This window comes from Epargyreus clarus, unplaced genomic scaffold (assembly GCF_041222505.1).
Source record: "Epargyreus clarus isolate Ecla_fem2 unplaced genomic scaffold, WU_Ecla_fem_2.2 ptg000002l, whole genome shotgun sequence".
NCBI classification, from domain to species: Eukaryota; Metazoa; Arthropoda; class Insecta; order Lepidoptera; family Hesperiidae; genus Epargyreus; species Epargyreus clarus.
Genome location: NW_027332210.1, coordinates 93,747 through 110,395, shown reverse-complemented (window position 1 = coordinate 110,395; position 16,649 = coordinate 93,747). Strand labels below are relative to the sequence as shown.

General features: G+C 36.8%; 2 protein-coding genes across 5 annotated transcripts in view; one reads left to right on the top strand and one right to left on the bottom strand.

Annotated features, from left to right (window-relative positions):
* Skeletor (DM13 and DOMON_DOH domain-containing protein skeletor) overlaps positions 1–16,649 on the bottom strand; it is a 128,399-nt gene that overhangs the window by 74,806 nt on the left and 36,944 nt on the right. For all 4 annotated transcript variants that reach the window (XM_073077076.1, XM_073077073.1, XM_073077070.1 and 1 more), the window contains exon 3: positions 3,104–3,288. In XM_073077076.1, coding sequence (XP_072933177.1) covers positions 3,104–3,288 — 185 coding nt within the window. The remainder of the gene's footprint in view (positions 1–3,103; positions 3,289–16,649) is intronic.
* On the top strand, positions 4,581–5,712 carry LOC140745262 (uncharacterized). The gene has a single exon (XM_073077014.1). It carries the CDS (start codon positions 4,897–4,899, stop codon positions 5,710–5,712), a length of 816 nt encoding a protein of 271 aa, XP_072933115.1. The 5' UTR covers positions 4,581–4,896.

The window sequence follows — 16,649 nt, the reverse complement described above, 5'->3', positions numbered from 1 at the left end:
CGTAGAAGTAGCGGTCAGCACCGGCGCGTTTGATGCGTTTCCCGCGCTTCTAACCGACGCGACGGCCGGCGGCGGCGGCACGCTCGCACAAAGGGCGGGCGACGGCGCGGCGGCGGTCAAAGTCGGCGGCGGCGCGCTACAAAGGGCTGGCGGCGGCACGCTTGTATTCAAAGCGGGCGCCGCAAAGCCGCGCGCGGCGAACGAAGGGAGCGTTTTCTTTTGATACACATGAAAACCGCGCAAAGTACCGACAGTACTTGGATACGCTGGCGCTTCATTGATGGTGTCCTCTATGTGTCTGGCTTTACTTATCAAATCTTCGATGCTGTGAACGGATTCTCTACTGACACGTTCACGAATTATGTTGTTGAGTAAACCGTAAATCATATCTAACTGTATTCTTTCTTCGATGGTATAGGGTAGTTTCGCCATCAGAGCACGGAGGCGAGTCACGAAGACCTCTGCACGTTCGGAGCGCTGGTCTGACGCGAAGATGTCCCTAAAAATCTTATGCGGAGGCCTAGGAGCTCCATACATTGAACGTAGGCGCTTGAGTGCGTCGTCCCACGATGCGATCGACGATTTAACTCCCCTGAACCAAACAGCGGCCTCTCCCTCTAGGAGCATCGGAAGGCCACGTAGTGCATGGTCGTCACTGATGTTAGTGCACTCCTTGTACACACATATAGCGTCGACGAATGCTTCTACGACTTCTGAGTCCTGCTTTGATCCATTGAAACGAGCGGTACAATTCGCGAAGTTTCCAGTCTGAACCATTGATGACATGCCTGGAGACGTAGGGCTGGTAGAGCTCTGGTTGAGCGTGTGCGAGTTCAGAATAGATTCAATAAGCTCACGATTCGACTGAGCTTGAGCTCTGGCGAACGCTGACAACAACGGCTCCAGCCGATCCTCGTATGACGAGTCCAAGTTCTTGTCAGTGCCCTCTGCACTGTCCAAGGATTGTCTCTTACGACGTGGTCGAGGCATGTTTAAAACTTAACACTTAACACAAGTACACGAACACGATAAACTATAGTCACAGGCGTGTCAACACAGTTGAACACGATCGTTAACACTAATTAATTTACGAATGTGAGTTCTAAAAATCCTTTAGATGCCACGAGTTGGGACGCCACTGTAAATGATTCAACTGTGGGCGGGAGACACGGAATGATAGTCGGTTGGTACTTGCACAAAAGCGTGTATTCATAAAGACGGCGTAAAGCGGACTGGCGCGGCGAACGGGGGAACGAGCGAACGCAACTCGCGGCGCCGGAGACGTAGGTAAAGGCGCGAGCGAACCGATCCTATATAAGGCGGCGTTACAATAATTAAAAAATAAATGTTTCAATGTTTAAAATCTTACTCAATGACTTTACTTATGATATTAAGTACTTGTATTTTCTTAATTATAATAATACTTGAATTCTATTTTAACGATAATGTACTTTTTGTTACAATTACAACATTATATTTTTCCAACAACGTAATTAAAGCGAAAACTCATCGAGTTTTATAATGCGCAGTGACTTTCTTTTTGGCAAATACGTGACATGAGTTCGTTTTAACACGTTCGCTGCGTAAAAAAAAACAGTAACTTTCAGCTAGTGCGACGGCAGTCCAAAAATGCATCCACTTGACTTTCTTATTGTGCGTGGCAGGCCTTTTCGACCCGACACCTCTGGGTGGTATTGAAGCCCTATTATCTTAGTCAAGGCGCATTTTACATTATAATTTTTTATACTTTTAAAATCCTCATGAATCACTTGTCTATACATTAGTCCCGCCCCTGGCTCCTCCAAATAGAAAATTAGAAATTAGCAATCAAAAATGTCTGGTCGATAAGGCCCGATACCGCACTAGAGTGTAATTTCTGTAGTGATGGGATAGTAAAAGAAAAGAAAATATCGAGTCATTAATTTTATTAAATTTTAATAAACACAAGCCGAGCCTTTTTAATGTGTTACACATAAGTCAAAAATAGTAATTATAAAGGAAGACCAAAATTTTATATAATTACAAAGATTTTTCTTAGGGATTTCGAAATATGAACCACCGTATTCTTCTTCGTTATCACTATCATTTTCTAGTACTATTTTGTTTTTACAATGCGCCATTGTAACGAAGCTTGCAGGAAACCGAGTAGCGCGAGCGCGTCCTCCTCTCGAAGCTAGCACAACACTACTAGCGGGTCAACGCGTACGCATCTGCACAGTGCGGCAACAGGTCGCGAGCGGTCATCCACCAAAACAGGCCTGCCCCCGCACTGAGATAACTTTTTTTACGTTCTATGCGGCGGAGGTCGAAAAAGGCCTGCCGTAAAAATACCCAAGAAACAGGTTTCGCACTAGCGAGAAAGACCTATTTTTCCTGTGCGCATATTGGTTTGGCACCGCGTCGGGCCGATTGTGGGTGAACCGCAGTGAACGTGTTAAAAATAAATTCTTGTCAGGAGATCGCTGTTTAAGACATAATAATAAGTGGAGGCTCTGGGACATGTTTGTTCGGAAGACTTCAGACAGGCTCTCCTGGCGCGCTTTGTTTGCATTAAACCTGTCCTGTTCAGCCCTGTCTGACTCATCTGTTTATCTCTAACTTTTTATGTAAAGTACTTATGATGACTTTTTTACATTTTCTTTTATTATTTCAGGATCTTATGTACCATATTATTTGTTTATAATAACTGAAGAATAATTAATATAATTCCAAGTATTCTTGGTTGGTAAAAGGATCCAAAGAAATTTTAGTACATGCTTTACTAATGTTTAATATGCTGGTTTATATAAGATTTAACAAACTTTTTAGATAAGCACCAGATAAGAACCAAATAAGCGGCTCTGGCCTTTCTGAATAAGCTCATTCGACATTATTATTATTTGTAGTAATTAAACCTAACGATAGAAGGAAAGTTAATTGCTACAAGAAAGTCGCCAAGGCGGGATTCTTAATAGTCACGATCAATTGCAATTGTTAACAAACACATTTACAACAAAAATAGAACAGAAGACCATAGAAAAACTAATTGCACATTAGAGACAAAAGTACACTTTCTTCATACGACAAACTAATCTAAAATACCAGGTACACGCAATAAACTTACCGCGTATTCATCGCACCAGATGGAGAACCAGTTGACATCCTTCAGACTTTTCCCGTCGGGTAGAGACAGCGTGATCCCCTCCCCGCGGTACCGGCGCAGGGGGCCGGACCCCCCGCGCTCGTCACGGAGTCGGATCGCCCCCGTCGCGCTGGGGGACTTCGAGGTGCCCACGTAGAAAAACGCCGCTGAAACAAGAGATAGACTTTAATATTGTGTATCATCATTATCATAGCCATTAACTGAATTCCTCACTATTTACAGCTAGACAGGAGTCTTCATTTAGAATTAGGCAGAAAATAATTAAATACATCACGCAGACCAAATTCTAATTGGTGAGCTTTCTATACCTTCGTACGCAGCAAAGCACGCGTAGGAGCACTATCACAGTTGGCCATTTTAAAGTTAAGCAACATTGGGCAAAGTCAGAACCACTTCTGGGGAGAACGTATCCTAACAATGGGACAAATATCCTGGCAGCCTCTTTAAGCGTCTTCGCCAAAGTCCGCCTGCATGACTCTCAGACTTAGCCACGCTCAAGTTTTTTACCCCAACCTCGAGACCAATAAACAATAAAGCGAAGTGTAAAGTTCCCGACTCGACGCCGATCGGCGATTTGAAAGGCAAATGCGAGGAACTTTGTGAGATGTAAAGGCTCCGCAGTCGGCGTCAAACAACGCTGCAACCAATTCATCATAACTTTACGTGCTCTTTGTATTGTATTCTGCTTTATATTAAACGTGTCTGAACGTTTCGGTATTTTAAGGGGCTGCCTTATATACGAGTATTCTTCAAAAAAAAATTACTATTATTTAAAAGTGTTGAAAAGATTCGCTATGTTTTACATAAATATTGCTCGCATAAAACTTTGGGTCCACTTCGAAAAGTACCTAACTAAAGAATCAGACTTAATAATTTACAATTCTTAAAAATAATAAATAAATTAATTAAAGAATATTTTTATTCTTCACCACATATTACTCGTAACAACTTTGCATTAAAGTTTCCCCTACCGATCATCTATAAGGTATCTTAACATTTTTTTCAGTTTTTCAATAGCTAAACTTGAAAGAAAAACTTATAATACCGTATATCTCCATCAGATTCTCAGGCGAACTTCAAAATACATTCTCAAAACATAGCCGTCAAGTTCTGTATAATGCAGGCAGACTTTGGCGCCGTCGTTACCAGCTTGGCACGCGGCCCGACGCTGCTCGAGCACTCGAGTACACTTCGGATTGAGGCTCTCAACTGATGTTAGAATATTGAATCAGAGTTTACAAAATTTCAAAAAATTGCTCCATTTTGATGATTTTGAAATTATTGTAATTTTACGTTTTTATTTCGAGTCTTAAACTTAAAAGTATAATCGTACTTCTCTTTATTTGAATTTCAAGGGGACTTAATACATAGTAAAGAATAGGACGGGTGATGTAGCTGACCGGTCCAACTACAGGCCAATATCCCTTGGAACCATCATAGGAAAGGTTCTGGACGGATTGCTTGATGCTCAGTTGGACAAATCCGTCAAAATACACGACGCCCAGTTTGGTTTCAAACCCAAACTCTCTACTGAGAGCGCGATATTATGCCTCAAGCAGACCGTACAGTACTACACAGATAGGAAAACACAGGTATATGGGTGTTTCCTGGACCTGTCTAAGGCCTTCGATCTGGTGTCCTATAAGATACTATGGCGCAAACTTAAGAACGAAACCAACTTAAGACCAGAGTTAATATCGTTGTTGCAGTACTGGTACGATAGTCAATTGAATGTTGTTCGGTGGGGAAACGCGATGAGCGCTCCCTACAAGCTAGAGTGTGGAGTGAGACAGGGAGGGCTGACGTCATCGAGGCTGTTTAATATATATATGAACCAGCTGATTGAGAGGCTCAGCAGAGCCGGTGTTGGTTGCTCTATAGACGGTGTTCCGATAAATAATATCAGTTATGCGGACGACATGGTTCTGCTGAGCCCCTCGGTCAGTGGTCTTCGAAAACTGATAGCAATTTGTGAGGACTATGCTGGGGAGCTTGGACTCAGCTACAATACAAAAAAGAGCGAGTACCTCATCTTTAGGGGAAAAAACAAACCCAGTCCGTTTAAACCTATCATTCGACTCTGTGGGTCTCCCCTGAAACAAGTAGCTGAGTTCAAATACCTCGGGCATGTGGTCACTGAACGTCTCGATGATGACAGTGACATAGAACGGGAGCGCAGGGCGATGTCAGTCCGGGGCAATATGTTGGCCCGCAGATTTGCACGTTGTACCACACAAGTAAAGCTGACCCTATTTAGAGCGTACTGTCAGACATTTTACACGTGCGGTCTGTGGATCGACTATACGCGGCGGGCTTACAGAGCCCTACGTGTTCAATACAATAATGTGCTGAGGGCGGTGCTGGGGAAGCCGCGATACTGTAGCGCGTCAGCAATGTTTGCGGACGCCCGTGTCGACGACTTCTACGCGATCGTTCGCAAGCGTACGGCTTCCCTGTTGTACAGGCTAGTGAGCAGCGCCATCACTCTCCTCGGCACATTGGCGTATAAGCTGGATAGCCCTCTCTGGAGGGCCTGGAATGGTGCACACATTGGTACCAATAGACCGTAGAGTTATTTTCTTTTTTGTGTCTTATTTTTATTTTTATTTTTAGTTTTATTGTTATATGTGTGTGTGTTTTCTGTGTATACTAACATAGGTTAAGCTTAAACTGCATACTAACAATAAATATGGACAACCCTAGTCTGAAATAAAATTTTATTATTATTATTATTAATTAAAGAAATTGTTTTTTTTTTATTAATAATATACATTTTGTCAGTGAAAATAAAAAAAAACATTAATTTGCTTAAAAGAGATCACCTAACAGCAGGTTTAATTCATTGTTTTCAATTGTCTAATGCCAACACGAAAATTAAAAACAAAACTAATAACACTAAATATATCCATCAACCTCTGAAGAATCTTCAAACTACATTCGCAAAACATAGCCGTCTAGTTCTGTATAATGCAGGCAGACTTTGGCGTCGTCGTTACCAGCTTGGCACGCGGCCCGGCGCTGCTCGGAGCACTCGAGTACACTCCGGATTGAGGCACTCCACTTACAAGTTACAATATTGAAGCCGAATTTACAAAGTTTAAGGATCTTTCGTATTTAAAAAAAATCATTACGGCTCCGTATTTTAAATTGCTTGTAAGTGATAAGATTCGATGAAAGAAAATCTCTATCTAACATACAGTACTAACAGGCCACCTTAATCACAAAGCTTATAAGGTGAATTTAAGAACAATGCTACACGTTTAAAAAAATAATTAAGCAGCTAATATTTTTTTCGTGCCGAAATCTTTAAAAATAGACTTGCTTTACTTTAATACCATTTCCAACTATTTGCAACAACGTTGCCATTGTGTAGACTTAAAAGAATAATACATTTTAAACACAATTTATTATTGCTTTGTAAACCATAAAGTGGACATAATATGCCAAAATGAGAAAACAAACAAATAGGCACTTGTATATAGATATAGCAGAACATAACGACTATATTTTTTGAATTGAGAGCATGGAAACTAGCACAATTTACCAAGTTCGTTAAAGCAAGTCAAGTAACATCAATGAAAGGAAACGAAATTTGTTTATAATTAATTCATTAAAATTCTGCGATGGCAATTAATCAATCGTGGGAACTAGTGAAAGTAATCACAAGTTTATAGAAAAACAAACCTTATTTTATTAAGATAGGTATGAGATTTACTCAGTAAGGAAGTCATCAAATCAATGTATAATTTAGGCTAAGGTTTCAAAGTCGAAATTTGAATGCTACAGTAGAATGATGACACAAATAATTTCCAGTTCTAATTGGTCAGTCGGTGAAGAGCATATTTTGGATAATCGATTTCATTAAAGTACAAAATTTGATGCAAAGTTGCCAATTGGAAATTGGGAAACAAAGTTCGAAAGCTTGAAAACTTTGAAACACAATATTCGCTTGCGACAAATTTTGGAATATATTACCAAATAGCAATTTATTTGAAAGGTAATTAAAGAAACGTACGTCCACGTATTAGAAAGTGGCAACTATAAATCCCTATCTATAATCAAACCCAGATAAGATTATGGTCCTACGTAAGGTCGTCTGGAAACGCTTCGCTACCCTTAAAGACTTAGTTGAAAATATGTAAAATATGCATCGGATAAGTATGTCTCCCTAACTCAACCTTCAAACCGAAACAGCACAGCACATCACTATTAGGTAGAAATAAGTATCGCTTTTGTGCCTCTAAAGTTGAATCACAAAATATCTGACTTAAGTATTTTCTTTCTAAATCTTATCTTTTCCAAGTTAAAGCTTCAAGTTAAGAGCCGTAAGACGATAATCTATTATGGAAGATTGCCTATAATTTGAACTGTCAATCAGTGTAACAACTTCGGAAGAAAGTGCCCTAAATTCTGTGATGAATCGATTTTGTGTCTTTTTTTTATATACACTTGGATTTTCGTGGTAAAGTCGTTAGTAAGACTAGAAATAGAATACAATAGAATAGAAATAATTACAATAGAAGTACATTAATTATTATATTAATGTACTTGTGTCAAAATAAATTAATTTATAATATCGCTAACGTAACTCGCTGGTTCGAGTTCAGAGGTATACGATAAATACTGCCTTATAACAACAGTGTAAGTACTGCTATTCTGCTTTGAAAGGAGGCAATATATAATTATGCGAGGCGTTCCAACTTAGTCCTCAAGATAGCAACGCATCTGTAGCCAATCTCAAGTAGGAATCTAATCTTAACAGGGATTGATAATAGATATCAATCAAAAACACTTTTCGAATATAAACCAGCGAGCTAAAAATCATAAATAAACAATGTAACGATATAATCTCAAACAAAGAACAGACAGATCAAATATAGATATAGACTTCGTATCAAGTTTTTATCATCACTCGAGGAAAGTGGTATTGACAGCTTTTTGCAAAGAGACACGAGACGGCCATTGCTCGAGATCGGAAGTTTTGAACAAAAACTTTCCCGACATCGTAAGTGACAAGTTACTTAGAGATCCTACTGACCTTTTATATATTTTCTAATTGTACGAAATGTGAGAAATAATCAAACATTATCGTTTGGAGGGTGGTAGAGCTCTTAGTCGGACCACTTCACAGGCACCACTGTCATACTTAGTACCTCTACCTAATAACATCAGTGTTAAGCGCTGCTGTATTATAATTTGAAGAGCGTTTCAAGGCAAAGAAGCATGTGACATTCCAGCTTAGACTTCAGAGATCACAATACCAACCGGCTTTGCCACTTCCCGATTACGTAATATCAGTTGGCGGCAGCGTACAATCGATTTTTATGGAACATTTTCCGTAGTTTGTTCCACTCTACTAGACTTTTAAGCAACTTGTTTAACTCACAATATTTGCGATCAAGTCTTTACAATATTTTTTGGATAATTTATATTCGGGACTAAAATTCATTCTGTAGACACATAAACGTTCACTACTGCCATAGTTCATACCACCATTTCATATTTGACTCTTGCATACAAAAATGTTCAATTATTCTCGCCATGCAAAATAGCCGAAATATATTTCTTGTATTTTATTTGACGTGCCATGTAAACTAAAATGACTCGTTACCAACAGACTATTTCCGCTCTCGAGATTTTGCGGAGAAGCGCCTGTTGTTCTCAAACTTGGGAACTCCGCGTTACGTGCGTTGAGAAACACGTGTATTGTTATAAACCCGTACAGTTTAAGTTGAAATATTTTGTTGTCGTAGTGTCTTTGTAACGCGTTCTTGAGTGTTCTTTAATGTAAAGGTTTGATAGAGGACGCTGTGTTTGTATGAAATTTTAAGGAATGGTAATTTTAAGGAATTGTAGCAAACCTCATGAATATTAGGTGGTTACTGCCTTCCATGAACTTTTCTAACAAACACCAAATACGATTAAAACTTACCTAGGTTTTTATATGTGGGTTGCTATCTCTAAGGAGCAAGTTGGGATGCCTTGCGATGCAATGATCTACCCTGCAAACTTGCTTCAAACTTGCACTTAGAACTGCTTCTTTAGGACAGGAATGGGTATTGCAGCGGTACTGCTAGAATTAAGCCTCGAAGGGCTTAGTTTATAACGCAATAGAAATTCTTATAAAGACAGTTGTATCCAGGAATTGAAGCCGGTTCTCAAGCAGAAGATCAATGTATGCCACTGTACAATCACTCTTTTCAGTATTTTATACTATTATTTAAAAAATAAGTTTTTTATAAAGCGTATCCAATATTTCAAAAAATAGACTCTTATATTTTAGCAGTCAAATCAATATTCATTATGGACGAATACTAGTAAGGAGATTTTGGTTCGAATTTAGCTTAAATTATTATTTTAAAGTATGAAACTTTTACAGTAAATCTATGCTAGAATTTTCAAAAACGAGTTGTCTGGCACATTTCAGATACAGCGGCGACACGTTTGTTATTTCGAAACGTGGCAAGTCGTACTGATGTTTTATGAGACACTACTCCTCGTGCTGTGATACCAGGAATATTGTACTGTACAAATTTACTTTAAAATTCATAGTTCATTTTTGTCGTGTTCTGCTAAGTATATACGAGATAGGAAGCAATATTTGACTAAGTTTGTGAAGCCTACCCACAAATATACTTTGCTAAAAATAATATTCTTCATTTTGATAGCACTCTCTGGTTTGAATTTGAATTTTTTGACTAGGTATTGAACTTCACATGATTATTGAAAGACACATATTTTCCATGAAACTGAAGTAGCATGCATGAAATAATCTTCCCGATATTTATATTATAATCGATGTATATAATCATAAGTAAAGATGATTAAATATGACAAAAGTGTGTGATATCCTATTTGAAATCCACAAAAGATGCATTGCTGCCTCTAAAGACTAGATTGGAATAACTCGTAAACGTAGAGACACTCTTAGATAGAGAGCTTACTACCTTAGTATTAAACTAGACCACAACATAATTTAACGTTGTTGTAAAAATAAATTTCGTAAAAAAACTAAAAAACACGCTTTTATGATAAAATCAACTAAAAAGTAGAAAATAATTTTCAATGTAAGAATCAATTAAGGAACAGTAAATATTATAATTGTGAAAAAAGCGTGGGGTGCTCCATTTGTCAGTTTTCGAAAAGCGTTGCAATCTAGTAACTTTGCGATGAACTTTCTCTAAGGCGCTCGAATATCGTTAATCCTGAGGATTTTGATAAAGACAATGGTACAAAATTATTAAAATTGTGTATTGTTATCGATTTTCGATAATTCTTCAAAATTTTGAATTAAACTGATTGTCAAAGTGGATAGAAATCGGGTTCAAAGATTCCGTTACATAGTTACATACATACCTACATATCTACATACATACATACAACCCAAGCAAATAAAAGCGTGTTAATAAAATGGATTTAGCGACGCTGTTACCCAACTCGGTCTTTAACATGTTCGAATTACATTTTCTCAAATAAAATCTAAACTAAAATCCAAATATATATTTAGCTACAACGAAGCTAAGGTTCTACTCGTACAAAATACTACAGTTATTTGCGGCGAGCTGGAGGGCAGTTCAATAAACGATCTCGCGGTCCGCGGCCCGCTGGCGAGCCGTCGCCGATTCGCCGGGAACCAATCTACTAGAAGCAATTGGGGAACCTTGTTATATGGTACGATACGGAGAAAACTATTTCGAGTTGAATTCGTTTATTTTGGGAAAATTAGACGCTTTTTACACTTATTGCCTTCAAATTCAAAATAAGTTAAAGATGATTTAAAAAAAACATACCCAGAAGAGAAACACTATCACATTTTAATTAATAAAACATAAAACAACATTTTATATGTCCGGCTATTGATGTAAGACACTGTCACTGTTGATGGTACTCTACATCATTAGTTACCATCCTGCCAACCTGTTTTACTTGATAGCAGATGATGTTATCATCATCATCCACCCATCACAGTCCAGGACATCACTGGACACGGGTCTCTCAGAATAAGAATGAGGATAGCCATAGGCCATAGGCAACCGCGCTGGCCAAATAATAACTGGTAGACTTCACATACCTTTTTTTTACATCTGTAATCAACACCAGATAGGATTAGATATTCCTACCTGAGGTCGGCTACAGATGCGCCGCAGACGGGTGCCTGAGGACTAAGCTGGAACGCCTCGGAAAAGTATGTCTCCCTTACCACACCCTTCAGAACGGAACACAGCAGCGCCTAACACTGCTGTTATGAGGCAGAAAATGGCGCGGCGGTGGTAACGACGGAGTCAAACCACAAAGCGTTCTACCACCTTCAAAAACTTCTTTTTTTCTTCTTTATTTTTTTTTCTTTCCTCACGATATTCTTATTCACCGTTAATAGATAATTAATTTATTATATATCTTTGAAAAATCAGAGCGTGCCTAGAATTTGAATCTCGCATTCCTCGTACGTTTCAACCACTAAGCTTTTACTGCAAGTAAAGTATCTTGACTACATTTTTGCATTGCGGAGTAGTGTTAAGCAAAAGTGACTTTATAATTAGTGATCGGCGAACACGATTGACTACTGCAAAGGTCAGCCAACTGACCTTTATTAACACCAATATGATGTCAACATGGAGGGAAACATTCATTTGATCGTTAAGAAAAATAATATAATTATAATTTATTTTTATATACGCTTTTAATACACACTATTTCTATAATGTTTTGGATGTCAAAAGGGGTTGTAAAGCTTAATCCTCGTTTGTTGTCGCAACTCTTGTCCCTTGGTTGCCATCTTGAAAAAGAGGTGAATATCGTTTTCACGCTCTATCTAAAGGAGATGTTTCATTTTCGGCCATCTCATGTACACTATAACTGAAAAACACGAATAATATGTGTAATTGAAGAAAAATACACATATATTTTGATAACCTAAAGTATTCCTGTTTAAAAATATTTAAAATAAGCATTCCTACTTGAAATATTAAATATGGCGGAATACTGTCAATGTCAAGTTTTCAAAACTGTCGATGTCGGTCAGGGAACCTATGTGTATACCACACATAGGTTACTATACTCTTTGGATGTCGGTAATTCGTATTTCGCTGTTTTTGTCGTAAAGTTATTGTTACCTTAGTACTTTCCAACCTGGCTTATGTTTTGGGTATCCGGTCATTATTTCTGAATTTAATTAATTATTTATAATAATTATAACAAAACCTTTTAAATAGTATCTGGTTTTATAGATGTAAGTGACATGTCAAATTAAAAAAGAAGAAGTTGTCAATTTGATATGTGTAAAAGTGGATATATACATATTATATAATAATAGTGGAATCCAATGTAAACATTGAATAAATATGTACTGATGAGAAGATTCCATTTCAATCCTGAATATGTTTCTGCTCTGTGCTGCTTACGATTTTGGACTGATTCTACCTTACTTGTTTACCCAGCTTATGTTTTATGGACTCTTGTGATTTTCGTGCGATCGCTGTGCATTGTGTTGACAAGGATTCAATATCATCAGGTAAAATATACATCAGTTAGTTGTATTAATCGTAAAATAATCGTTAATAATTTTAAACTAGAGAAGCTAATCTTTTTACATTTCTCTTTTTTTAGATGATTACAATAGCAAGACAAGGACATTCTTGGGATGACAAAATAATCAGTTATTATTGCAACTGCATCGCTGGGCAACGAACCGTACTCGTAGGTAGCTGCGCTCACACTATGACCATTGTTTGATGTTTGGGCTGAGCTCGTCACGGGATATTACAGAACCTGCTACATAATTGGATGAAAATATTGATAAGGGAAGATATTGAAAATGAATAAATAATGTATCTAAGGGAAGAATAAATAAAATATTATCTAAATGTGTACTTAAAGTTGTTTTATTTACACACTTAAATGTTTTAACTAAAATAAATTGGTATAGAAGTACATATTTTGGTATGTTTGTTTTAAGTCAAGATTTATGAAAGTAAATAAAATTAATTTCTATCAAATATAGGTATTGTTTCTCAATACATACAATACAATATTTATATATCTACGCCCATTCGCGTAAAAAATATATTAAAAAGTATATAATGTATATAGTAAGTTAAAACAGAATGACAGATGACATTATTACGGTAATCACTACCGCCATGATGTTTTTCCACTGTTGTGTTGCAAGTTTAAGTGTAAAATATTGTTTTGAAACAATTAAACGAACATGATTTGAAGAAAATGAACCCCTACGAATTGTTCTTTGCATGTTTTATTAGTTTTTAGTATAGTGTACAAAAGGTGGCCGGGAGCCCATACATTTTGAAACATCTCCTTTGCACAAACAAATATGGCCCCAAACATAGATTAGTATCTAAAGATACTTCGTCGCCTTGAAATTGAATGAAGCCACAAACGGCTGAGATGTAAGTTCTTTTTTTGAATTCTTGACAAATAAAAACGTTTTTAGAGAAAATTTACGAATAAATAACTGATACTGCATAATTTACATAATAAATAAATAATTACTTCAAATATTTTAGGGACATTTTAGCACGGAGACGTGGCAAAACTTTTTTACGCAACTATTTCAATTCTCAAAACTGGTTACATTTTCTTGTGAGTGAGTAATCTTTACTAATCTATGGCCCCAAATTATAACTCAAATAATTCTAATGAAGAAGTCCATAATATAGACGCACGGCAGTGCATCCACAATCCACATCAGGGCATATATGCAATTCCATAGATACATAACATTAGATTAGTTTTATTCGTCACCTCCACTTTTACAGAATTTTCCATGCTACAGAATTTACGTGATCTGATACACTGTTTAAGTAAAGTTCAAACGTCGTGCCTTGTAAACGACCGCCGACGCTGCAATAACACTTTACGACGCAGTAATGGGTAGTGTTTGCGGTATTTACAGAGGTATCTAGCGAGCACAAAACTTAAGTTCCGGTACTTCATGAAGTTCCGGTGGATGAGCGGGGTACCTGTAACACAGGTCTAGAACCAAGTACAGGGCTCTTGCGACTTGTAAATGTGACTGTGTTAAGATCAATAAAATATTTTTATTTTTTTTATTTATTTATTATTAAGCACCGACGCTGTGATCCCTACATGACGATTAGCGCTGAACCAATAATAATATTCTTACTGAAACTTTACATCAAGAAAAATAAAATTGTGTTGCATTGTTTTTATTTCTATATATAACAATAAAATATTATTTTTGTACAAGTTTTAAACACACATTATTGAATAAAACGCCCAAAAATATACCATATCTTTTAATCTACTGTTTACATTGAGAGTATTTTATTAACCACCTTATTTTTTGAATTCTCAAGCCTACTAAATTCACATGATCTGATACACTATTTAAGTAAAGTTCAAACGTCGTGCCTTGTAAACGACCGCCGACGCTGCAATAACACTTTACGACGCAGTAATGGCGAGTGTTTGCGGTATTTACAGAGGTATCTATTGCGAGCACAAAACTTAACCGCCGCTGTGCTCGCTACATCTGGCCGGTTAGCGCTCAACAAATGGTAATCTTCGTACTGATGTTTTGAAGGCGAACGAATGAGCAAAGAAAATGGTGAGTTTGGTTTGTTAGGGCAAATAATTAGGACAACTGGAGACAAGTATTTCTATGGAGTAAAACTTTTAATTTTATATATAAAAAGAATAGAGAGAAGAGAAGGAACTGACAGAAAGGGAAAAGAGGATGACTAAATCAGAATCTCATTAAATGTAAATCATTTATTCGATTGCATTAAACATATTTTATAACCGATATTATTTCTATAAATCAGACATATTTAACATATTTAAGCTATAACCGTGTTAAGTGTAGGTAAGTTATTGAGATTTTTGAACCCCTTTTTTCATGAAATGATGCTTTATAATCTTTGGTTTTGATTAAATGCAATTTGAATTAAACTTTCGTATTTCAGTTTAATATAACAAACACTTAAATTCCAAAAAATGTTAAAAACTTAAATTTAGTTTTTAAATTTCTTTTAAGGTTTTTAGCCGGAAATACTCAGCGAACTTTAATACTTACTCATAAGTTTCGTTTGAACTTTCTCAGTACTTCCCGTTGAGAATGATTATTAAATATCAGAAATTTTAGTTTACTTCAACATAATAAAATGCACCATTTGTCTTCGTAATGTTGTTGAACTTTAGATACAAAAAGTTTATTGTCTTAAATGTAATATACGAGCACGTGCACGATACTAAACCAAAAAAGAACTAGCATTATAGTAGGGGAGCCCATGATGCTAAATGTGTAGAAACTCGATCGTCATTGGAACCTATACGATTGTATATATTAGACGTTAGAATGAAGAAAAGGTTATATGATATTTTTCGATTTAGATGGGTATTTTCTTATTCTGACGATTTGAAAAAAAAATAGAATGAGAATGTATGAAGAATAATGTATTTGCCTAAAAATATGCCTTTTACTTTAGTTTGTGATACATCCTTATTCCCCATGGATTCATGCTAATAAGTGACACTAACAGATAGCATAATAATAGAGGGTGTATTTTTTTTTCAAAATTACTATTTTTTTTCACTACTTTGACGTGTGGTGATCGGCATATTATATTTCCCGATTTCGAGCATTATTCCCCTTCTATTAAAAAGAAAATTGACCACCATGTCCAGTGACCGATTTTTTTGACTGTGCAAACCCCCCGACATAGAAAGTTCATTTATGGTTTAGGATACTCTACAGGGTGTAAGGTATCTCCCATATCTTAGTCTGACGCGCTCGAGATACTCCCGAAATCCCCCCTTGAGCTCCCCAACTATTAGTGTCCACAATTTTATGTTGAACTTTTATTACATTTTTGTTTATTTTCAAGTATGAAAATAGTTAAATATTTTACATGCACGCTTGATATAAAATCTAAAGCACATCTTTTATGACTCTTGACATATATTATGCAGGTTCCCTAAATTAGTTAAAGCCGGTGTACCAAATGTGACTACGTAAGTGAGAAAAATTAATCCATTTAACGTAATTTATAACTACATAACTGAATTAACATAGGCTCCCATTAGAAGGAAACATAACCAATCAGAATATTAATCAGTTTTCCAGTTATATTAATCGTTAAGTTAAGTTAATTTGACTCAAAAGTTAGCATCATACCTTGTACACATCACTGTTTGAGCTGTAAATATAAGACTTTTAATTAATGTTTATATTTAGTTACCTAGTTTATATTGCCAACGATAGCCTATTGTGTGCCTAATATTATCAATAAACACTCATATGACACTTTCAACAGAACACGCCAGTTACTGCCCGGTTTGTTTTGTATTGAACTAAATCTAAATAACGAAGCATCGTCATCGAAGCAGTGATAGCATCGTGTTTTAAACTCGGCGTCTCGATCGACGGGTCTGGGGTTTGAATCCCAGGCACGCATTTCTGTGTTTTCTAAGTTATGTGCGAGTTACTAATTAATAATAGCTTGCTTTAACAGCGAAGAACAAGTAA